Consider the following 25,646-nt stretch of genomic DNA (forward strand, 5'->3'; position numbering starts at 1 on the left):
TATTTGGGTCTACATCTGATACTCATATAATGCCTGTTTTTATTCATAATGAAAAAATCGGAATGGTTAAAACATACAAATATTTAGGAGTGATGATAGATGATATGTTATCGATCATATTGATATTCTCTGTAAAAGAACAAAGCAGAGAATTTACTTTCTTCATTGTCTTAGGTCATTTGGAGTAAGAAAACAGATTCTTCTGATGTTCTTTAGGTCTGTGATAATGAGTATACTGCAATATTGCAACTCTATTTGGTATAAGAGTTTGTCTGTTATGCTAAAAACAAAGTTGTTTAATAAATTAAAAATCTGTTCAAAGATTGTAGGTCAGCCTCTTGAGAAACTATGATTCAGCTTATTATAACAATTTGATAAGGCTGGCTAATTATATGGTTTCTAACCCCATTCCTGCATAATGAGTTCAAATTACTACCATCAAAGCGGAGGTACAGAGTTCCAAGATTCAACAAGGTGAGGCTAAAACACTCTTTTGTGCATCAGGCTATCTTAGCGTTGAACAAAACACTTAATCAGAAATCAAAATTATTGTGAAGGTGTAGTTGTATAAGTGTAATATTGAATGATGTCGGGGGTTTAAGTGTATGTCGATGTTTAATATATGTTGGTAGTTGTAAACATAGACACTGTTATGCAAGAGTATTAAGTATGTTGGTTCAATATCACTTTTGCACCCGCAATAAATGTTGAAACTATATATATATATATATAAAAAAGCCAACTCTGATTTTGATTCTACATCACTGCTGTTGAAGCATTGAAATGAACAAAAAGAATCATTGGTAATATTGTTGAATCAATGTTACAATGTAATGTTGATTCTAAATCACTTTTGTACAAACATTGAAAATACAAACAAATAAAATTAAACAGTGTCGCCATCTGAAAAAGCAATATTACACTTCAATGATAGGTTACATCAACAAATTCCTGACCACTTCAAAGTAAAAAAAAAAAAAAACTTTTTAAATTAAAAATGACACATTTACAGTAGTTGAGTCGTTTTATTATTATTATTTTTTTTTTTTTACAATTTAACAAAATTTTCTCGATGTTTTGTACACCACAGTGTAGAAACTAGATTAATTCCAAGGACTGGTAGCTACTTGACGACGCGGGCTTTTTTATTTTTTATTTTTTTATTGGTCAATCGTGACCATCGCTGAGAAAAGTCTCAGGCACAACTAAAGATCACCCTTTTTTGTCCTTGTTTTTCATAAATTCGTTCTTAAACATGGGTAGTTCCGGATATTTCGGATTGTTAGTGCACGTTCACACTGTAAATTACGTTTTAATTTATAAAGTGATGAACTTTGTTTGAAATACCACCGTACAATAATTTAAAGCTTTATGAAACCATATCACTTTTTAATCAGGCGTCTACAGCGGGCAGCTGGGGCCCTTCCCCTGGGGTCCTCAGTCAACGTGCTGTGGAACGTTTGCGTGCGCAATGATCTGAGGGGCTTGTTTTGGTTGCACGTTTTAACATATTTGAAGGGACGAATACGATTCCGCTGATATTATTGAATCTTTACCATGATGCCGGGGGAGAACCAGTCTAAAGCCGGAGGAATCGCCTCTGAAGCAACTCCTGGCACCTGTCAAAACTGCACTGTTTTAAATCAGGTGAGAAGTTTATTCCTCAAACTAACACACTGTCCACTCCAGTAGTCATTTGCTTGCATAATTGGTTACCCCAGTAATTATGGCCATGCCACGAGAATTAATAATGCAATATGATAATTTGATAATTATTTGGTTGTTAAACACATGGAGATTGAGTGGATGAATACGCTATAGATGTTGTTTATATTACACCTGTCTTAGTCAATTTTAATTTTACAGTCACATCGTATAAATGTGATTTCCAGTTAGTGGCACGCAACTGTTTATATTTTCTCATTAGTTTATTAAGTTGGTGTTAAATGCAGGTACCAGTGTCATTCTTTTAGTTTGATGAATTTACTTTTCATGGTTTTGACTGTTGATTACAAGTAAAGCTAATACTATGTTTACGTTTTCAGAACTTAGATGAATATGTGGCTGCTTTGTTAGCTCTCAAGCAAAAGATCGTCGACACGGAGTGAGTGCTTTATTTATTACTATTATATTTAACTATATTCTGTCAATTCAAGAATACCTTACATATACATTTAGTCCAATACTTGTAAGTATGCAAAAGAACAGTATTACAAATTTTAGGTAAGTTTATGTCTGACTTTGGTTCTTCTGCACCACCGCTCTGACGACGCTCTGTTGTCATGACTCTCAGCGTATTGTTTTCTGCTAATGAAAAATGGGATATTCACAATTTAGTATGCACATAGATGCTAGAAAGCAAACCAATTACTGAATTACTATGCAAGTATTACAGTGACACCACTACTGTCGGTTACATTTGAACTTTGATCATTCTGTCAGTTGAACAAGTCATTGGCAGAGCCGTTGAAAAAAGAGATAATTGCGACACTCTTCTGTGATCTCGCCGCCACGCGGTCACGTGGTTACGTGGTTCATGTAGACCTCAATAGTTCCAGACAAACCCAAGCTGTCATCATGTTTAAATGGGTTGCAGTGGGACAGATAGCAGGCAATTTTGGTAAATATCGAAACATAATGTGCACTAATTACTACGTGGACTGGTACTGTATGGTAAGACTAAGGGATGGTTTAAAAGAGGTGTGATAATAGTAATATTACTATTACTAATACATGTAATGTGTAGTATATGTAATATTATCTGTAAATTCTCTCATGATATTTGGCACAAAGTGATGAGCCATGACGCATCTTTGCTAGCAATCACAATACCCTCACCTCTTTCCAATTCACTTATTGTTGACTGTTTCAAAACAGTTTAACTTTGATATTCTATAAGCTTTTCACTTTTATTCTGCTTCTGTCCCAACTTTTTTTAGTGTGTGTAGCAGCAACCAAAATCTAAATGTTTGTATTTACAAAATATATAAAATTGTTCAGTGAAAACAAAATGTTTTCTTTGTACTTTTGCCAGTTAAATAAAGTTGAAAGAGAATCAACAAATCACAGATTCTTGATTTTAGTGCATTTTACAAAATGTCCCAACTTTTCTTGATTTGGGTTTGTATAACGATAAACATCAAACAAAAACTGGCAAAATAAAAATGATAGACTCATGAGAGGTCAGCTAAAGCATAAAATGTAAAAAACACAGTAATTTCATTAACTTGCCAGCGGATGTGTTTGGAAGATACTGAAATTAATGGGGTTCATCGCAGGCACCATTTATTGTTTGGATTCCGAAGTTCACAACTATCGTTTGGCCAACGACACATGATACTTCTGCGTTCTCTGATTCCAGTGGAAGTCTATGGGAGTGACGCAACTCTATCAACGACTCTGGTCAATGGAAGATTCACAAATTTTAAACACAACATTGTCACGGTTTGCAGTGTGTGTGTGTTCACTATTCCCTATGCTCCTAATGTTTGTGCACTAACTTGGATGGGTTAAATGCAGAGGACAAATTCTGAGTATGGGTTGCCATACTTGGCCTTCACATGTCACTTTCACTTTATTACATATACATTTTACAGTAAATAAATAAAATATAGTTGGCACATCTAAGACTTAATGCACATAGCAGAGTTAGATTATAACATTTGTTAAATGGTTCAAACTTTAGTAATTGCAGTTGAGTTGCAAACGTTTAGTATTTAGGTTTAGGCCGTTCCAATCTAGAATGTTTAAAGAAATATATTTAAATTTTTTTTGTTTTTTTTTGTTAGTACTGTAACTAATAATCAGATTCATGCTTAATGGCAAAGATGAACATGTTACTTGCTGACATTTCAGTTTTAACTGCTTTGTCAAATAAAACATTATTATCTTCTAATCACTTTCACATTTTTTATTTCAGCCGTCTCTTGAGTGAATACAAAGAGAAGTGTGATGATATCCTTTTCAAAGCTATATAGATGATAACATTGGTCTTGCTTTTGTCATGCTGTCTGTTGATTTACTGATCCATTTTATTGTAGATTTTATGTTAGTTGTTGGGTACCTGTATTGTGCAACATCACATGAGCAGGAGGGCTGTTGTATTGAATATCAGCCTGACCACATTAAGCCTCAGGTAATCACAGCCATGCTGATAGTCATTACAACAGCATGGTTGAGAGTGAAATATTATTTTTATACAGTTTAAGAAACAAAGTTAATACTGAATTAGAAACAATGTTTTTGATTGGTTCAATCTAAGCACAAATGGCATTTTTACGTTGTATTATGCAGCATCCTTTCCATATGGTAGCTGGTTAAAACAAAATAAGTTAACATTTGGATGTAAATGTGATTGCATTTCAATTTTGTTGTAATTTTCAGTGGCACTGAGAATTTTGTTTTCTATACTGTCTATTACACCGCTGGTGTAAAATCAGAATGCAAGTTTGCTCACCCGACACAGAGGTGGTATGTGTGAAATACGCCTTGCCCTCATTTTTACAACAAAATAAAGTAAAAAAAAAAGAAGAAAAAAAGTTTGGTTTCATAAATTTTTTGGGAACTCAATAAAAAAAGTTAAAAAAAGCGTTAAAAATGACGTTTCCACTGTGGAACAATTAAGGTATTTTGATCCTGTTTTCTCTTATATAATATTTAACATTCAACAGAATTGTTACTTTTCATTTTTATTCTTTGAAACGTATAATTTCTGATAATCAAGTACATTACATTTTAGAAACATTTTGGCCAGTTAATTCAAACAAAAACAAAGTTTTCAACTTTGCAAGTTTCCAAGCATTTGTATTTAACTAGAGCAATGAAAAATATCCTTTCCTAGTTCCTTTAAAATATCACTTAATTTATTATTCTGCTTAACCTCCAATATGGGGTTTCCATATACTATTCCATGATTGCTGGTGAGAGAAACGTCTAAATCAGTTGTGATACAAATCACAGATACTCTAAAGTGAAAATGTGCTCATTGCCCCAGGCACATTTGCACTCTACTACCCACTCCGTACCGCTCACATACACTGGTCTGGAGAACAGTGAACCCAAAACTTTAAAAATTAACATTGTTCTCTTATTTGGTTCTCTCATCTTTGTTTTCCTTGACAAAAAGTCACAGCTTCAGAAATCACAGAGGTAAGACCTTATTTTCTTTTTCACTACAGTTATACGTGTAACAGATTTATTTTTAGGTGACATTTATGTTTTAAGCAGCTGCTGTTTATAAGTTTGTAATGTGCACAATAGCAAAAAAATTGTCGATTATGATTGAAGTATGTTGACTAAATGTGTATTTGAAGAATGCCTTTGAGACATGGTGATGTGTTTTTCACAGAGAGAGCAGCAAACTGCACAGACAGCTGGATGAGGTGCTACTGAAGCTTGAGCCCTTAGAGAAGCAAACAGTGGAGTATGATCAGATGAAGACAGAGCTGGAGAAAATTAAGGTTTGTGTTAAAACCCCCGAATGTCTAACCATCATAATTTCAGTAATCGCTACCAATTGCAATGAATTTCCCTGATTCTCATTGCCAATTTCAATACAGATTAAAAACTCCCACTTTTATTAAAAAAGTTACGTATTAATATTAACTAGGGCTGTCAACATTAATGCGTTAGCGCATGCAATTACTAAATCCTTAACGCATTAAAATAATTTTACGTAAATAGCGCATATAAATTACTGAAGCACGTGAAATAGGCGTCATTAACGTAATTTACGTCACGCAGTTAGAAGTTGGGAGTTTATAACACTGAGCATCTACAATACCTCTAACCCTGGTAGATGTAAATTTCTATTTTAATAGAAAAAAGATTAAAGATTTTGCTTCTTTGTTTGCAATCAGATCATTTTAAGCTGCTAAACTTGAAAATGTTCAGTCCAATCAGTCCAAAACAGTGCTAATGTAAAGAAAACCAGGCTGATTACATCAGAGATGGCTGAGAGACTAGAGACTCGTGTAGTGTTATCAGGAAATTATTCATTCCAGTGTGTTTCACTTTAAAACACAAGCTGTGTCATATTCTGTCATTGTTTCTGAAGACCGCTAGCCCTCACGCATCGCGGTGTGTGAAATACTGACTGAACGGAACATCAAAACATCCCATCACTCTATGGCCAGATGATATGCAAACTACGTTTCTCGGCTGGATAAAGCAAACCAGCGTCTCGCTAGTAAAGTTTTGATAGATGAGGATTGCAATCAAGGTAAAGACGATTACTGTGACATACAAGAATTGTACAGTAAGCACGCGCGAGTCCGTATTGATGCGCAAACAAACTGTGTATGTGCGCTCTCGACACACTGATCGCACATTGTATTTATGCATTTTCATATTTCAGTACATTCACGTTGTTTCCAAACACATTCAGGATAATGTTTTTATCGGTCGGGTTTAGTAGGTCTTGTAATGTAAATTCTCTGCTATAATTGCTGTTTAGTAATTCTGAATGGAATCATGTACTGTAGTACACCTTAAATATACCTTGAAAAAGGTATACCTTTAGTGAAGTGATATACAGTACGCGCCGCCGCATTTGCACTTGCAATTGAAGAGTGCGCGCTACGAGCACAGTATAACGTCTGACAGGACAGGAAAGTTCGTTTTACTGAGGTGAGAGACTTTGTTTTTCTCAAAATATATATTTTTAAAATAACGATAGAATAATGAGACTGAAATATAGCATGACAACATCTCATCTGACGCGTTTTTCTCAGGCACTCTGACAGAAGTGTCAACACGCACATCTTTCAAAAATAAGTCTCCCATCAGAAAAAACTTTTAGAATTAAGTTTTTTTTTTTTATGTTGTTTCTTTGACTGCACTTTTTTATTGAATTAAAGCTCCAATATACTTATGAAGTTCTTTTTGTTCTTCGCTTAGGATTAAAAAGAAGTCCGAAAAATAGTTTTGCAGCTTGTATACTGTTGGCGAACTTTCCAATGCATCCCAAGCTGTTGAAAGCAGCGTTTAGATAATTATGTAAATATGCGCTGCGCCCTTTCCTCTAAATAACAAAATAAACACAGTGGTGAGAAAACAGCTGTTAAGAAAGCATCTGATTGTAGCAATGTGGATGTTTTTCACAAGATTTGCAGCAGCTTTCCAGTGTATTTGTTTCTACTTGCATCTGATATTGATGGGTTGAACAAAAAAACTGAACCGGAAAAGATTTCCACATCAGAGCACATCTAATAATCACAACGGTGGTTTGAAGGTGTTTACCAGACAACTTTTTTGGAAAGTTTGGTTTGGCAAGTTGTTTCCTGGAACAAACTCCAAAAGATGTTTTTTTTTTTTTTTTTTTTTTTTGCCTAATATTGTTACAAAATTATGTCATGCTAGTTTGTTCTTTAATTACTTTTGATTGAAATATGTCAGGGTCTTTAAGTTGACAATCTTTACTACCAATTCAATACATTTTATTTTATTTTAGAAACAAAGCCTGTTTTTCTTGGAAAACCAGGAGGAGATTGGTTGCAGCAACCTTTCTCACTGCACTCGATTACGGTGATTTGCTCTATAGAAATGCGCCTGATCGATGTTTGTCTTTGTTGGATACTGTCTACCATAATGCATTAAGATTTGTGACTGGATGTAAGGCATCAATACATCATTGTACCTTGTACAAAATGACAAACTGGCCCTCATTGTCAGTGAGGAGGCATATACATTGGCTTATTTTTATTTATAAGTCTATGCTGGATATGCTTCCCTCTTATCTTTGCTCCTATATGTCACGTAATATCAGTTCTTATAATTTACGCTCCGGTAACTTGTACTTGTTATCTGTACCTACGGTTCGTACAAAGCTTGGTAAGAAGGCTTTTAGTTATGCAGCCCCAGCCACCTGGAACACATTACAGACTGATTTGCAATTGCGAACTCTGATTTCTTTTGGTGAATTTGAAACGCATGAAAGGTTTGGAAATAGATGCCATAAATTGTTGTCACTGTTTTTAAAATAACTAAATCGTTTAAACCTATGGTAGGTATAAATTGTACTTTTAAGTAGTCTGATGTTGTTTGTTTATGTATCTTGAGGATCTTGTTTAGGGGGCGGTTTCCCGGACAGGGTTTAAATTAAGACAGGAGTAGGCCTTAATCTAGAATAGTTAATCGTGTCTTAAAAAAAAATGCTTTCTGTAACACAGATTAAGTACGGATTAGTTACACCTGGACTATGGAGTCCTGAACTAAAATAAACCAGATTAATTTAAAACAAACTGCTAATCTGAATTAGCATGATAGAGGTTGCCTATAAAACATGGAATGAACCAAGAAAAGCTTAAAATTGCATGGAACTGAGAAGCAAATCCAAGGAAACAATGGAATCAGAAAAAGACTGCAATCAAAAAAAAAAAAAATTTTTACTAAACAAGAGAAAATTATTTTAAGCAAGCTAAATAAACTGCATACACCAGCTATGGAATAAAAGAAAAGAAATACTGGAAGTCTGTTTGTAATATATATATATATATATATATATATATATATATATATATACAGTGCAATGCATAAGTGAATACACCCATGCTAAAGTTGGCTAAAAAGAGGAATAAAAAATCATATTTTGGAAATTGAACTTAATGCCTTAATTTAAAAAACTAGGAAAAATCCAACCTTTAAGGACACCAATTTTCTTTGTGAATGAATAATGTATCGTAAATAAATAAATGTTCTTCCTTAAAATACATGGTGCATAAGTGAGTACACCCCTATGTTAAATTCCCATAGAGGCAGGCAGATTTTTATTTTTAAGTATTTAAAAAAAAAAAAATGTAGGATACTATGCATCCTGATAAAGTTCCCTTGGCCTTTGGAATTAAAATAGCCCCACATCATCACATAGCCTTCACCATACCTAGAGATTGGCATGGGGTACTTTCCATAAGATCATCTCTCAATGCAAATCAAACTAGCTTTTAGGCTAACTGAAATAAAACCATGCCAATCTCTAGGTATGGTGAAGGCTATGTGATGATGTGGGGCTATTTTAATTCCAAAGGCCAAGGGAACTTTATCAGGATGCATAGTATCCTAAATTTTTTTTTTTAAAAATACTTAAAAATAAAAATCTGCCTGCCTCTATGGGAATTTAACATAGGGGTGTACTCACTTATGCACCATGTATTTTAAGGAAGAACATTTATTTATTTACGATACATTATTCATTCACAAAGAAAATTGGTGTCCTTAAAGGTTGGATTTTTCCTAATTTTTTAAATTAAGGCATTAAGTTCAATTTCCAAAATATGATTTTTTATTCCTCTTTTTAGTCAACTTTAGCATGGGTGTATTCACTTATGCATTGCACTGTATATATATATATATATATATATATATGTGTGTGTATGTATGTATGTATATATATATATATACATATACATATACATATACATACACTACAGTTTGGGGTCAGTAAGATTTTTAATGTTTTTAAAAGAAGTATCTTTTGCTCACCAAGGCTGCATTTATTTGATTCAAAATACAAACAAAAACAGTAATATTGTGAAATATTATTCCAATTTAAAACAGCTGTTTTCTATGTGAATATACAGTAAAGTGTCATTTATTCCTTATCAAAGCTGAATTTTCAGCATCATCACTCCAGTCTTCAGTGTCACATGATCCTTCAGAAATCAGTCTAATATGATGATTTGATGCTCAAGAAACATTTATGATTATTATCAATGTTGAAAACAGTTATTTAAATTTTTATTTTATGATGCTATGATGAATAGAAAGTTCAAAAGAACAGCATTTATCTGAAATCTAAAGCTTTTGTAACAAACACAACCGTTCAAAAGTTTGGGATCAGTAAGAATTTTTATTTTTGGGGGAAATAAATAAAATAAATCAATACTTTTATTCATCAAGGATGAGTTAAACTGATCAAAAGTTACAGTAAAGACATTTATAATGTTAGAAAATATTCTATTTTAAATAAATGCTGTTCTTTTGAACTATATTCATCAAAGAAGTTTGAAAAATTGTACACAACTGTTTTCAACATTGATCATAATAATGAATGTTTCTTGAGCATCAAATCATCATATTAGACTGATTTCTGAAGGATCGTGACACTGAAGACTGGAATTATGATGCTGAAAATTCAGCTTTGATCACAGGAATAAATTACACTTTACTGTATATTCACATAGAAAACAGTCATTTTAAATTGGAATAATATTTCACAATATAACTGTTTTTGTTTGTATTTTTAATCAAATAAATGCAGCCTTGGTGAGCAAAAGATACTTCTTTTAAAAACATTAAAAATCTTACTGACCTCAAACTTTTGAACTATATATATATATATATATATATATATATATATATACACTCACCTAATTATTAGGAACACCATACTAATACTGTGTTTGACCCCCTTTCGCCTTCAGAACTGCCTTAATTCTACGTGGCATTGATTCAACAAGGTGCTGAAAGCATTCTTTAGAAATGTTGGCCCATATTGATAGGATAGCATCTTGCAGTTGATGGAGATTTGTGGGATGCACATCCAGGGCACGAAGCTCCCGTTCCACCACATCCCAAAGATGCTCTATTGGGTTGAGATCTGGTGACTGTGGGGGCCATTTTAGTACAGTGAACTCATTGTCATGTTCAAGAAACCAATTTGAAATGATTCGAGCTTTGTGACATGGTGCATTATCCTGCTGGAAGTAGCCATTAGAGGATGGGAACATGGTGGTCATAAAGGGATGGACATGGTCAGAAACAATGCTCAGGTAGGCCGTGGCATTTAAATGATGCCCAATTGGCACTAAGGGGCCTAAAGTGTGCCAAGAAAACATCCTCCACACTATTACAACACCACCACCCGCCTGCACAGTGGTAACAAGGCATGATGGATCCATGTTCTCATTCTGTTTATGCCAAATTCTGACATTTTTCCAGTCTTCAACTGTCCAATTTTGGTGAGCTCGTGCAAATTGTAGCCTCTTTTTCCTATTTGTAGTGGAGATGAGTGGTACCCGGTGGGGTCTTCTGCTGTTGTAGCCCATCCGCCTCAAGGTTGTGCGTGTTGTGGCTTCACAAATTCAGGGCTGTACGCTTAGCTTTTTCACTAGGAGCACAAGTGCTCCTAGTGAAAAAATTTAGGAGCACAGAAAAAAATTTAGGAGCACTACTAAATTTCATAAATAACACAATTTTATTATTTTACACTCAAATCACGTACACAGTAACACGTGCACTAATACATATAAACACAGGGCCATCATAAGGCCTACTGTAACCCTCAATTAAACACAGAGAACACCCCTGTCCCACATCTTTTTGTAGTCAAGTCGCCTGGCACGCTTGGCTGAGTTCATCCAGCGGTCCACTGCAGGACTTGGATCATAGTCCTCAAGACTGGGCCCCTCCAGGGTGATCCTCATGAGGTCTTCGGTGGTGGAGACTGCAAGGCTGCTTCTTTTGGAGCTCTTTATGCGGTTCTGTGCAGAGAAGCCCCTTTCGCACTGGGCAGCCGAAATGGGCAACACTAGCATCAGCTGCACCAACTCCAGTATGTTCTAGGGGGATTAAGATAGGCCTTACTTATCTCATCTTTAACCACCAATAATAGGAGAAGGGCACTGCAGCATGCAAATACTCAGCAGTGTTTGCTTACCTTGTAATCCTCCCTGTATGGCTCCTTGGTCAGCATGGTCTCCCACAGGCCACTGTAGGACTTGTCCTTGAAAGTTTGACTGACCAAGATCTTCAGTCCCTGCCACTCATCCTCAACAGCTGCCAGGTCACACCCTGATCTGTAGAGATTTAACAGAGGAAGTTAGCAAATACCCAGGCATCATTGTTCACATCACATCACAGCAGTGCAAAATACATTCTTACCTCTCAAGAGGCTCTCTGAAATGCCTCACCAGGTCTGCCACATCACCATCGCCGAAGGTCAGAAGGCTGCCCTGATCATCTGGCCATGTGTCATGATTGAAGACTCTGAAGGCCTGCACCGGGGTCTTGACTTCAGCGTCATCATTCAGGAGCCCACCAAACCTGGCTTTTAGCTCAGTCACACCAATAGTGATAGCTGCCTCCATGTGTTTCTTCAGCTGTGGATGGGTGAGGTCTGTGAGACCTGTCAAATTCCCCTTCAGTGGTATTCCCTTTGAGAGAGAGAGAGAGAGAGAGACAGAGACAATCACACAAAATTGTTTTAAAGACTGCATTTCTCCAAATCTTTACATTGAATAGACCTACACTAATTCTCATATAGTGACAGATTCTCACACTTCTGCTCTAAACATTTGTTTCCATTAGATCCTAACAAACTCATCCTAACACACCTGGAATCTGCACTCATCATCTCCACGCTGAGCAAGCATGGTCTGGATCTTCTCCAGCATGCCTCCTGACTTTGCCCTAGACTTAAATCCTTCTAGTCTTGTCACTGTCTTCCTCAGCTCTGACGTAGCTTGGGGGAGGATCAGGTCATTTCTCTGCAGGGTGAGGCTAAGTGAAGACAGCTCCTCGAACATGTCAGAGAGAAAATGGCAGAATACACAAAAAGGTGCACTCTCCATTTCTCTCTTTACCTGTGTAGCAGTAGATGATCTACATGATCTGATCAATACAAAATAAGTGTTGTATTCCTAGCCACCTCATCATCTGCCAACCATTCAAGTCTGAAATGTCATTTAACTTAAAACCTATTTTGTTTAACTTAATGTTGTAAAACTGACCTTCTTTGCCCGTCCTTGAACCTCCACTGTACCTGCAACAGCCAGGTGCTCCATGTGCTGCAGGACAGTGGAGTACTGGCCATTGTCTGTGGCAAGGTTCTTGTCTGCTCCATGTCGCAGGAACACTTTGAGGGCCCTGTGGACATGGGGGATCCAGCGTGTCCCTTTGACAGTAGACGGTGTGCAGACATCCACACCCAGCTCTTTCCCTAGTTGATGGAGCTCTCTCTTGGACTTTCCACTGAAGTGGTAGGTCTTCCACACAAGATGCAGAAGATCGTAGACCTGGGACACCATTGGTTCTTTCTTCTGGAGGGTTAGGATCGCCAGCTCTAGTCTGTGAAAGCCAAAATATAGTTTAAAAAAAATAACTATCCACCTTCCTCTTCTTTTTTTCCCTGCTCTGTTACAGTGGTGTGTCTGTGTGCCTATTTGTGTGTGACTGACAAATAATTTAGGTTGTGTGTGCACAAACGCATGTGACAAATGTGCATGTATGTCTGCTACCACATAACCATTTTTTCCAGTTACAAACCTGTGTGGCATGCAGTGGATAGGGATAATATACTCCCCTGCCTCTCTTTGCAGGAGAGCAATCACTCCTCCACGGTGGCCCATATTCACTGAGGCACCATCTGCCCCAAAGCTGATCATCTTCTTCATCCATGACCCTCCATTGTCGTCTGGGCAAACTGCATTGAATGCAGCCTTGGTTGCATCCAGAACACCTTGAAGGATAGCATAAAAACAATAAGAACTTTTGTGGCCTTAAAACAAACAAGATAGTGACTCAATTATGCATTTATGAAACTATACAAAAATAAAGGTTACTCTTGCTGCTAGACCGTGACCACCTACCATTGGCATGGGAGTGTTCAAGGGTCTGTTGTCCAACAAGGAGAGTGACTGGCTTCCCACCCTCTACCAGACGCACATAGACAATCTCACACTCTGTGTTTGATATGTCAGTGTCACCATCAATGAGAACTGCAAGGTGCTTTGCTGTTCTCAGCTTAGCAGCTAGGTTCTCTTTCAAGAGATCGGCAACTTGTCCAATCATTTTTGCACACCTGTATGAATGAGAACACTGTTGTAAAACACTTATGGTTTGTAATTTTAAGTTTTATTGGATACAAACAGTGTTGCAGAACAACTGCTTATCTCCCTGCAACTGAGGCCAAGAAATAAATACATAGCCTGGCATATGTAGTATACACATACTAAGCTACATACTGTTACATAACATGACTGACATCACATGCAGTTACATTACTTATCATAATGGTACTATACACATGCCAGAATGACAACATTGCTTTGTTTTAGTAAAAAGCTATGATTTTAAATATTATTATTATTACTACTATATTAATATTATTGGAAAATATTACCTGACATGGTTGTCATAGGTTGGGTTGATATCAACGCCGTTCTTCTTGTGCAGCGTGATAAGTGGCCCAAACTTGACAAACGGCTCTTCCTCCTTGGCGATGAAGTAGGCGATGTTCATTTTGATTTTAAGCTGCCTCCTCATCTCCACCTCGGACAACATCACCTGCCTGTCCAGAGCTGCGGTCACTGTCAAGGCTGGTTTGTTTTGTCTCAGCATGTAACTGTCTCTGCAGGCGATGTGCCGCTTGGAGTAGTTATGTTTGGTTACACTATCTTTTTTAAAATGGGGGTTTCCAGAAACAAATGCCGAATTTCCTGCCTGCTTTTGGCCTTTACAGTATTTACAAAACATGAGGTTGTCCTCAAATTCCAACCAGGAGAAGAGCTTGATCCAGTCGGCTTTAAATTTGTAAACCTTGCTAGCACTACCGGTGCTAGCTAGGCTAACTGTTGGCATCTCCTCCGGCTCGACGGAGTCAACATCGTCAGTCCCAGATTCCACTTCTCCCACATTTCTCTCACCGATGTCCGCTCTGTCAGCGGTTTCGCTTTGCTTTTTTAGGAAATACGAGTCAATTCTCTTCATTGTACACGGTCAGTTAATTTTCCTTCAACGTTCGAGTTGAGCGGGCTACGACTGTCACACCGATATCGCTCCGCTCAACTCCACCGCATCGTCGGACTCCACAGTGGCGTGGAGAAACTAGTCCTCCTCTCGTACACACACACACACACACACACACACACACACACACACACACACACACACACACACACACACACACACACACACACACACACACACACACACACACACACACACACACACACACACACACACACACACAGAGAGATCAATCTGTCCTAATTTTAACTTCCGCGGGCGGTGAATCGCCCGTGCTGGCCGGGCGGCGCGGATGTTTTCATTCATAAACTCGCCGCAGGGCGACGTCACCGCATCTCATCACATGAGTTCTGTGTTTTGCAGGTGTGAAAAAGAAGTTGTAGGACAGTGCTTGTCCATTTTTTATACAGAGATGCGCGAGAATTGTGGGCTACTCTACTTTGATACACATAGTATGGATTTAGTTTAGGAGCAAAATGCGAATGAAAGGGTTGAAATCCGTAGTCGCACCGGTGCTCCCTTTTTATTTTTTCTACTCGCACAAACTATTTTTAGGCGCATATGCGAGTGAAATGCTCGCACTGTACAGCCCTGAAATTGCTGCATACCTCGGTTGTAACGAGTGGTTATTTCAGTCAAAGTTGCTCTTCTATCAGCTTGAATCAGTCGGCCCATTCTCCTCTGACCTCTAGCATCAACAAGGCATTTTCGCCACAGGACTGCCACATACTGGATGTTTTTCCCTTTTCACACCATTCTTTGTAAACCCTAGAAATGGTTGTGCGTGAAAATCCCAGTAACTGAGCACATTGTGAAATACTCAGACCGGCCCGTCTGGCACCAACAACCATGCCACGCTCAAAATTGCTTAAATCACCTTTCTTTCCCATTCTGACATTCAGTTTGGAGTTTTAGTCCTGGAGTAACTCTAGTCTTCCTCCAGGAAATCAGCTTATTAAACTCTGGACTAAACTAAATCTAGGACTATTTAAAGCCTTGACTGAGAAAGCAGATTTCTGTTAATCTGGTTTAAAGGGCAATTTTAGTCTAGGATTAGGCTTAATCTCTGTTCGGGAAACCGCCCCTAAATGTTCCTTGTTGTTGTGCGTATGATTGGTGATCGTATTTGTAACTATGCACTGTCAATATGCTGCCATTTTGGCCAGGTCTCTCTTGAAAAAGAGGTTTTAAATCTCATCTGGTTAAAGAAAAAAAAAAGAAAGACTGTTCTAACATCTAAGTTAGAATGGCCATTCATCGTGAAGGTAGTTAAGCTAACTTTAACTGGACTTGAAATATGTGCATGCTAATTTCTCTTTCTTCTTGTGAATTTTTTTTATTTTATTTATTTTTTATACAACAGGCTGAATTGAAATTGTATCAGCAGAGATGTGAAGATGTCAACAGACTGAGAGCTGAAAGTGTTCAGACACTTTCTCTGTAAGACCACTCTCTACTGTAGTATCACTGTGGATTAGTTCTGCTTGTCATGATGTCTTCTACTCACTGTATTTATCTTTCTCTATTCCCAGGAAAGAAAAAGCTGAAGAATCCTTAAGACAAGCAGAGGGTACATGCATCACACATTATTTTAAGGATAAGATTAGAACAGGGCCTATATGTCAAGAGTGCTGATCATATTAATCAAAAAACAGATGATCAAAATGCACCTGGGGATGCACCAATACCACTTTTTCCAAAACGAGTCAGATACCGATACTTTCATTTTTGGTACTTTGCCGATACCGATACCTGTATTTTCACTGTATTTGTAATTTTTTAATGCATTGGGTAGAGAAACCAAAAAAAATATTAATCATATTATTTTGCTTAATTTGTTTAATAAATATATATTTCCTTCAGTTATTTTCCCAATAAGCATGTTAAAAGGTATTGTATGAGCTTCTGTTACTTTTCACACTAATTCTCTATTCCAATTTTGATACTACAGCAAAAACTACTAGCCTTATAAATGAAATGAAGAACCGCTCGTTATACATAAATCACATAACAGTTCATGTTTTACTTGCATATATGATTTAAATTGAATCCAAATGATGCATGTGTGCTGAGTGAACAATCAGCAATCTCATTTTACTTTCTTTTCCATATCCGACCGAACTACAAACTTTCCAATGATGTCTGTGAAAAAGGGATGCGCTTGACAAGCTTGCTTTTTTTTGCCACTGTCACTGCACACTTTTCACTTACCAGCTCACGCGCCACAGCTATATAGGCTTTACTGTATTTTGTTTAATATTTCACTAATTAGATACATTTACTTCATAGACAGCCTCCTCTTTTATCCCCTTTATACTCTCTGTTGCCAGTGTTTTTCAGTCTGGACACAAACACTGTATACATGCTGTGTGGTATCTGTTGTTGGTATCAGAGCATTTTTATAGTACTAGTACACGAGTGCAGTATGGGGCCTGGTGCATCCCTAATCAAAACTGAAACTGTCTTTTCTGTGATTTGTTCACTCACTGAATTCCTGGATCATGTTTGTGTTGCCCATAAACATGTAATTGTACCATTTTCACAGACACCGTGCAAAAGCAAAACCTGGAGAATGAGAAGCTCAAAACAGAAATGAAATCACTGAAGGAGGATCTGCAGGAAACTCAGGTTAGGTTCTTTGAAGTTACCACTGTGATTTATAGACTGGTCAGTCCAAACAAAAGCTGTGCATTTTTTTTAAAGATTATTATCAATGGTGTTCAAGTGGAATACTGGCTTTTTAAATTTAATATATCAGTACCACCTTAGATTGGCTTAGTTAAAATAATATTTGTCTTTAGCATCTTTTTGTATTTCGTTGATTGTCATAGTTTTTTTTTAGTTTTTATTTAATTTTCTGATCCATTTTTTGGGTTTCTTTATTTCAAGGATTCTCTCAGAAAATATGTTCAGACCACTGAGGAACATGAGAATCTCAAGTTGGAGAATGCCAAGACACTAATAATGTAAGTCCAGCCGGGTCGGTTTTAGTCATATGTGTAATTGTTCACAAATCACGACAAATGCTTGTCCTTTTTTTTTTTAATGTGTTGTTGATATTTGTTAGTGTCGAATTGGACATTGATCTTCAGAAGAATTTTTTTGTTTTAATGTATGTCTATTTTTTTTCTCCTCTCAGGAAAGGAAACCTTGAGAATGAGCTTTTGGTGCTGAAAGGTCTGTGTTAGTGATCCTATACATATTACATATTAGACTGCATGCATGAATGACATTTTAATTCTGCTTTAGATTTGTTTAACTTATCTGAATATGGACTCTATCACAGCACAGTAAAACATATATTGGATTGTTTTCTAATCTCCTTACCTTATGTTCCAGCAAATGGTTTTGTGCACTATATAGATTGGAGATAAAAGCTAAATTAAAGTCTTACTGTGTTTATTTGTACACAGAGTCAAAATTTCAACAAGACAATGAAATGGGTGTTCTAAACAATGAGAAGAGAAGACTTGAAGAAGTGCTTTACACAACACAGGTTAAAATTTTGCTGTAATAATTTATATGCTCTGGTGAAATGTAAAGAAAAAGGCAACCCTGTAATCATTCATTCTGATTATTAAAAAAAAAAATAATAATTCTTTACTGTTTTCAGCAAAGACTGAATAAACTTGAGAAGGAGTTCAACAAAGGTATGAGTTATGCATAAGTACACCTAGTACCTACACCTAGTATATTATTTGTTTTCAGTCATTAAACAATTTATTTATTTTTTTTAGAAAAAAAGAGTACGTCTTCTCAAACAGATGCAGAGCCACTAATTGACAAAGGTATGCATTGTTTAAAACTGTTAGACTCTCCGTCGTTCAATTAAATGCTTAGATATTTAAAAGAAAACATCTGGATAGCATGGCAATTGATAATGTTTCCTTTTCAGGCAAAGTCAGAATGCTGCTGGAAGAGCTCTGGCATTGCGTGGAAACTTCATCCCAAACACAAGAAAAATTGTTTATTGCTGGTAATCATTCTTGCCTTGATTAAGCAAAATTTTACTTTGCTGAAATGTATTCATTATCAAGTCACCAAGCTTAATTGTGATGAAGAGGCAATGCATATTTCTTTTACAGGAGAAGAGGCAGCACCCTTGAAAAGTCAACTTAAAAGAATACCTTCTCAACCATTGCTTAACAGTCCTTTAGGAAGACCGATTTCCCATCCATCTCACGGGAATCCCAGTCCAGAAACTAAGTTGCAATCTTCAAAACGCTCCACACCTAAATCACCTCCAGCGATCAATAGGCCTACATCATCACCTCAAAAACTGAAAAAGCAGAATAATGACCAACAGTTCAGTGCACCAAGTAGAAAGAGGAAAGTAAGTTCAGATGTGCTTGAACATGTGAACACTTGGACCGATGATGCCAATAGACCTTCACTAAAGGAAAAGACAGATGGAGATTTCTTACATGGAGATTACTGTATTGATTTGCAGGACATTAAAGAGTGGTTCAAGCCTTTGCCCACAGCTTTATCACCTGTGCATAGCCCCTCAATAGAGCTGGTGAGTGAACATTTACGTTTCAATTACATTGTAATGCTCAAGTGATTAAATTGCAGTGCCATTACTGTGATTTTTAGAGATGTGGACTTGAGTCTTGGTCTTTTAGTGAATATTAATATACTTCTGATTTGAATTTGACTTTTCTTCAAATTAACTATTTGTGACTTTGCTTGTAACAAATATTTCCTTCTAAACCTTTCTATTGAGATCAGTTTAGATATGTTGAGAAAGCATCATTGCGAAGAAAATATATATGAAGTTTCAAACTGACACCTACACAAGATTTAATTTCAGCCTACAGAAATTGTGCTGTAGAAATTCACAATACAAGTCATTTGTAATTGACTGAAATACTGACAAAAAAACGTGTGGAGCGTTGCATGTTATCTTAATGGTGGTATCCATGGAGATTCAACAATTATGTTTCCTAAGGCAATTAGTTAAATCATTTAATAATAGCTTGTAAAAAATGTAACTGTAATAATGTTCCTAAATGGCCAGTAGTGGTGAAGAGATGTAGTGTAACATTTTTCATTTGTTCTTTCAGGTCAGTGTAAATGACGACCAACCAATGTCCGATACTGAACAGAAATATCAATCAGATACTGGAAAACCAGAAGCACTGTCAAGGTTACATAAAGATATTCTTCAAAACAACACACAATTAGAACCTTCAGATGTTGAGGATCAGAAGTCATTGCTAAAAGAAGTGGCCAAATCTTCTGTACTTTTGTCCCCAAACACTCAAGAAAGATCAGCGGTATCTGTTGAAAATTTAGATCTTGAAAACATTTTGTCTTACAGCCAACACATGGAGGTAGAGAATGTGTTTGAAGGAACGAATGGCTGTGAGGCCAACACTCAGAGTCAAACTGCAAAGTCAGGTATAGAAAATGGACACAGTGTGGAAAGTTCCGTAGAAAGTGACACCACACAAACTGTGGTAAAACTTCCGCTGAGTCCAAATGATGACACAACAAAATTGGAGGATACAAAAATCACTAATAATCTTAAAAATCTGTTGGAAAACTCAGATCCTCAGCAGGATTTAAAATCTGAGCTAGTGCACACCAATTCTATTGAATCTACAGAAAGCAAAACTTATCAGGTACAGCCCAATGTGACATTGGAAACTAATGTCAAGAGCGTTTCAACACTTGATGTGAACTATAGTAAGTTAGACGGTATTGACAATAAGGAATCAAATAGTTGTGTACCACTAGAAATGAAGACTGTTGCAGATATATCAACACATGACATTCAGAACAAGGCTGACCAATCTGAAGATAGTACTAAGGATAATCTTTCAACGCCTACAGAAGATCAGAAAAGTTTGAATGCAAGAGTAAATGGAGGTACATGCCCTTTAAGACCCTCAAAGGCTGAAGAATCATCATCAGAAGATGAAGGATTTTTTGGTTTGAAGATAAAGGTTAGGGGTGTTCACACAAGGTCAGAAGGAAGAATCCCCTCAAAAGAGTTGGATAAAGTTCCTGGGAATACGCAGTCAGAAATTGACAAAACTGTTCAAAATGTTCAAAAGTTGCTGAGTCAAGAAAATAACCCTAAGGATACTGAAGAAAATGATTCGGCGATCCCAGGAAAAACATCAGTGCAAATGAATAATGAATCTCAACAGGCAGAGGAGATGTCAACTGATACCTGTAGCCCCAGTGTCAAAAATGTAGTCAGTGATGTTTATAACCACAAGGAAACATCAGGAGATTCTGCAATAGATAGTCTTGAGGATACCAGCACACCATGCCAAGGTACTCTGGATGCAGAATATTCTACCTTTGAAAAAGGTGACAATATTTCCCTTGCTCCAGGTCTCCACACCCAAACTCGTATTACACCAACCTCATGTTTATCTCTTGGAAGGGTTCGAACAGAGATGGGTCCACCCCTACCTCCAGTGGTTATGCCACTTACTGCTACTCCTCCAAGGTTTGTAAAACATAACACTCCTTTAAAGCCTACTTCAATATCCTCTGGATTACCAACAGATGGACTAAAGTCTCCTAAGACGATACCTTCCGTGCCTGTTATTGATTCAGCTCTTCCGGATGCCTCAAAAATGTCTCCGTGCTTGACCACTCCATCGCCGTCTTGTGGAGTTCCCTCCTCACCACTTCAGTTTGGATCAGCTACTCCAAAACATGCTGTTCCGGTCCCAGGAAGGCTCCCGTCATCTGCCTTATCCTCCTCCCCTCCCACCGCTTCTCAGGAAAACTCCATGCAGATGCTGGATACTATGTATCCTGACCTCTCTGCACGAGCCCGCACATTAAACATACTCCGTGGGAATGTTAACTTGAACCGAGCTGGCAACGAGAATGGTTCCTCCCCTCCGTCTGTTAACCAGATATCAGGAAATAAAACAATCAGTTCTTCATCTACTGCTTTTACCAAAACAGAGCAGAAACCAAAAAAGACTGGTGTGAACATGCTTTTGCCAAAGAGTGCTAAAAGACTCCGACTTGATAACTGTTCACCTGCTCCTCCTGGTGCTGATTTTCCTGCAGAACAAGTAAAGGATCATCAAACGGCTATTAAAACGGAGTCCATCCAATCTCACCAAGAAATACAAAGCAGTCTGCAGATAATTGAGAAAAAGCCAGACAACAACACAATGGACAAAGATTGTAAAATCTCGGAAGCACTGGCCAAAGTTGGAATGTCCTGTTTTGATGTTTTGCCTGTTGTTAAGAGCCATGTGTTCCTTGGGAGAATATCTCAGGTGCCGATTTTGATTGATGAAGAAAAGGCTGTAATTGCTGAATTCTGTGTAAATCAGGTACGTGTTTATGCTTGGCACAAGTCAGATGGTTTTTTTAGGTAATGCAAATGTGTGCATTAATATCCTGAAAGCTGCATTTTTTTCTTATTCTTTAGTTGTCAGCAGAAAAACTCATGTCTGCCATATTGACTAAACTAAAGACTGAGAGGATCATTCTGAGTTGTGAAAATATACAAGCTCTGTGTAGAGTCTACACCGGGATATGTCGCCAGATAGGGGACTATCAGAAAGCCCATGCCTTTGCATACAACATTCTCAAAGAGGGTGAGTTTACAGCAGCTTTTCCCATTATATCTATATATTATGTTTATTAAATGTATCGTTTTAGTTGTTTAGCCTTTTTAGTCAGGGGGTCTCAACTCTAGCCCTCGAGGTCCATTTTCCTGTAGAGTAAGGAAAATCAATAACTCGCCTTCCCATATATATATATATATATATATATATATATATATATATTTTGTAATCCTGACGACTTTGATTAGCGTTGGAGCAAAACTCTGCAGGAAAATGAACCTTGAGGGCCAGAGTTGAGAATCTCTGCTTTAAGTGTTGGTATTAGTAAATGTAAGTAGACTTTCAGAGACATGGCATGTCTCTTATTTTAAGTTGTTGATTCAATCCGGATTCTTCACTCACAGATTTTCCTGATGCCTCCAAGCTAATTTTGTTCATGGTCACAACATGGCCAAATGTGCTTTTCCATGAGACTTCCTTGTGCAAAGCCATTCATACAGTGGCCAAGCTTAAGTCAGAAGAAGACATTTTGGATTACCTAACTAAATATCTACACTGGGATAAGGTATGCTTCCTTGCCCATGCTTTTTATTACAAAGCCAATAGATTCTGTAATATCCTTCCTGACCCTGCTATTTGTCCTCTGGACATCATATGTATAAAGAGTGTGCACACGACAATTTAATTTTGTACCCTTTAATTCAATGCATAAAAACATACAGTTTAAATAATTTAACTTGCATTTTAACAGTTGTCCATAATATTTCTTAGAGTCCTCCTGATGACATCCAAGAATTGATCAGCAACTCACTGAAGGCACTTAAAGAAGACAAAGCTTTGACATTCCAGAAGCATGATCGTCATGGTCACGACCTTTGCCCAACTGCTTGGGAATATATATATACCTTGGATCTCTTGTGTACACACATGAAGTGGAAGTGGACGCATGATTATGTTATTGGGTATATTTATTTGCCAAGTACAGATTGTTAAATCGTTTAAAATAATATATAATAAATATAATAATAAAAATATATAGAATGGATAGATAATATATTTATCATGATATATATTTTTTTAATTAAACAGCAAAGAGCTATGGCCCGTAATGAACACTTGGGTGACACAGTCAAGGCTTCAGCAATCCCCAGTCCGTGATGTTTCTGTAGCAGCTGTTCTGCGATTGATCGGTAAGTTGTTTTATTTGCATGTAGTGATTAATACTGAAAGTATTTAGTTAATTTAAAGTAACATTTCAATTAAAGTTTTTTTTTTTGTTTAAATTATTAGTTTATTTTAATATTATAATATGAAATTAAATTTAAAAATAATAAAAGCTGTAAAGTTTATGGTAACACTTTATTTTGATGATCCCTTTTGAAGTTTCTGTTATGTAAAGTTAAGTAACTTTGCAACAACATGTAAACTAACTCTGAGTATTAGTAGAGTGCTTAATATCTGCTAACTCTATATTGTGATGGTGCCACAACAGACATTCTACTGACTATAAGTAACTTTGCAACTACATGTCAACTTATTCTAACCCTACCAGTCTATTAATACTTTACTAACACTCTAATGAATGTGTTAAAGGGACAATCAAAATAAAGTGAAACTAGTTGAATTATTAAACAAAATAGTATTTCATTATTAATATATTTTATTCTACTTTATAGGTCTTTAATGATTAGTATCATTAACTTGTTTTGGGCTTGATGGTGCTTTTTATAACAGCACTACAAGTCAAAATGTCATTAACAATAGCATAAAGTCTCACAAATCATATAAAACACAGCCTTTTAAAAGATTTGTATTACCAAGTTTTTTTTTGTTTGTTTATTATCAGTGTTTTGTTTCCCCCTGCATTTCTCCAGGACGACTTGGTCAGTTAGGAATGAAGCAGAAGCTATGCAAATCAGTCCAAAACGTTGCAAAAGCTATAAACCTTTTTGGAAAACATGGGATTACAGAAGGTACTACACATCTACTCATGAAGCACAACAGTAAAAGCAAATTAAAGATATTTTAGTAAAAAATAAAATGGCTTGACTTAGTTTTTATGTTTTAAAGTTCTATAACCCTTAGGGTTATAACACCTCAATCCAACCATTTGTTATATGATTGTAGGTGTGCCTGAGGAGGTGCAGTTGTCTGCTGTCTATGCCATTTATGACCTGGCACCCTGCAACCCCAAAGATTCCCTGGAGGCTCTGGCATCATGGCGAAGTGAAACCACACAGTCAGTACCCGCTGCGGTGACCAGCTGCATCACTCAGATCGGCTCCCTTTGTCGTCAGATTAAATCCTGAAACAAATGTTTTTGTGCATTTTTTTTTTTCTTTTTTTTTTAACAACCCTCAAAGCTGTGACTGTGCTCTGGTTTTGCTCTGTGACCTGACAGAATGTTTGCTCATTGGTTACAGAAAAACACAGAAATTATGCCATTCTTGTACATTTGTGTATATTATGTACAGTATGTAGATTAAAGATATTATGTTTATACCATAAAGAACATTTGTATTTAACTTGAAAATGTGTTTTTGACTTTGTTGTTTTGTCAGCATTAATATACAGAAATTGAAAGATTGTAAGGTTCTTTTGTTTTCTTGTGGCAAATGCTTTTCTGCTTGGAATGTTATATTTTTGATACATTTGCTTTTGTCCTGATCTGATTAGACACTCGAGACTGTGGTTCCTCATGTAATTTTTCCATTTTAGTTCTGATCATTTTCATGGCAGGTTTTGATAAAAAAAATTAAATAAAAAAAAGCTAATAGAACCTTTATTAAAATTTCAGTGAGTACGGGGATGCTTTGGTTAACAGACTGAAGGTAAATCTAGTGACGGACAAAGAAACTCATCCATGTGATCTTTCACAGACTTGACTTACAATTTTATCTGCAATATATTGGAAGTAATAAGCTATGGTGGTTATCACTCAGATTTAAAAATACATTTGAAATGATTTATCTTTGTAAGACATTTCTTTAAAGCCACTAATCATATTGGCTACTCTGAATCTCCCCACTGGAAACTGAATTTATGGTGGAGGCTGAACCACAATTTTTTCTTTGTTCTCATAATTCTGTCATGCTATGCTGCTTAAATTTCATTAATACTTGGGAACATAATTACCATTACTTTTTATAACCGTAAAATTAAGACTACGTGCTAAGCTCTGTGACGAAATATTATGGTAAAATCACATTTAAATACCAAACCAAAGATACAAATTATAGGATTTGTAAATTATTCATTAAACTGCAAACCTAGAAAATGCTTGCATCACATTTCCATAAGGTTGGATAAATGGGTGGGGAAATGGAAGGGGGTGTGTTCGTTGCTCTTCCA

The 25,646-nt window shown here is 36.6% G+C and overlaps 2 protein-coding genes across 2 annotated transcripts; one reads left to right on the forward strand and one right to left on the reverse strand.

Annotated features, from left to right (window-relative positions):
* The first annotated feature begins 1,135 nt into the window (after window positions 1–1,135).
* ice1 (KIAA0947-like (H. sapiens)) lies at window positions 1,136–25,090 on the forward strand. Its single transcript, XM_084435540.1, has 22 exons — window positions 1,136–1,647; window positions 2,046–2,104; window positions 3,920–3,954; window positions 5,130–5,148; window positions 5,348–5,459; window positions 16,106–16,182; window positions 16,275–16,312; window positions 17,288–17,370; window positions 17,632–17,708; window positions 17,882–17,919; window positions 18,156–18,238; window positions 18,356–18,392; window positions 18,480–18,530; window positions 18,638–18,718; window positions 18,828–19,261; window positions 19,809–22,058; window positions 22,157–22,325; window positions 22,700–22,860; window positions 23,067–23,257; window positions 23,385–23,485; window positions 24,170–24,268; window positions 24,423–25,090. Exons 1-22 carry the CDS (start codon window positions 1,558–1,560, stop codon window positions 24,602–24,604), a joined length of 4,467 nt encoding a protein of 1,488 aa, XP_084291666.1. The 5' UTR covers window positions 1,136–1,557; the 3' UTR covers window positions 24,605–25,090.
* LOC311306917 (zinc finger protein 862-like) lies at window positions 11,261–13,801 on the reverse strand. The gene is made up of 6 exons (XM_084435546.1): window positions 13,584–13,801; window positions 13,261–13,453; window positions 12,726–13,062; window positions 11,878–12,149; window positions 11,654–11,792; window positions 11,261–11,555 (listed from the first exon to the last, which is right to left on the reverse strand). Exons 1-6 carry the CDS (start codon window positions 13,783–13,785, stop codon window positions 11,283–11,285), a joined length of 1,416 nt encoding a protein of 471 aa, XP_084291672.1. The 5' UTR covers window positions 13,786–13,801; the 3' UTR covers window positions 11,261–11,282.
* Window positions 25,091–25,646: the final 556 nt, after the last annotated feature.

Source organism: Rutilus rutilus, assembly GCF_951802725.1.
Source record: "Rutilus rutilus genome assembly, chromosome: 17".
Taxonomy (NCBI): Eukaryota; Metazoa; Chordata; class Actinopteri; order Cypriniformes; family Leuciscidae; genus Rutilus; species Rutilus rutilus.

Bases quoted from the DNA above. Each gene is read 5' to 3' on its own strand.
- ice1 (XM_084435540.1), top strand. From the start codon at position 1,558: ATGATGCCGGGGGAGAACCAGTCTAAAGCCGGAGGAATCGCCTCTGAA. The intron at 2,105-3,919 runs GTGAGTGCTTTA...TTTTTATTTCAG, and splicing joins CAAAAGATCGTCGACACGGA to CCGTCTCTTGAGTGAATACA. The intron at 16,183-16,274 runs GTAAGACCACTC...CTCTATTCCCAG, and splicing joins AGTGTTCAGACACTTTCTCT to GAAAGAAAAAGCTGAAGAAT.
- LOC311306917 (XM_084435546.1), bottom strand. From the start codon at position 13,785: ATGATTGGACAAGTTGCCGATCTCTTGAAAGAGAACCTAGCTGCTAAG. The intron at 13,454-13,583 runs GTAGGTGGTCAC...CTATCCTTCAAG, and splicing joins TGAACACTCCCATGCCAATG to GTGTTCTGGATGCAACCAAG. The intron at 11,793-11,877 runs GTAAGAATGTAT...AAATCTCTACAG, and splicing joins TTCAGAGAGCCTCTTGAGAG to ATCAGGGTGTGACCTGGCAG.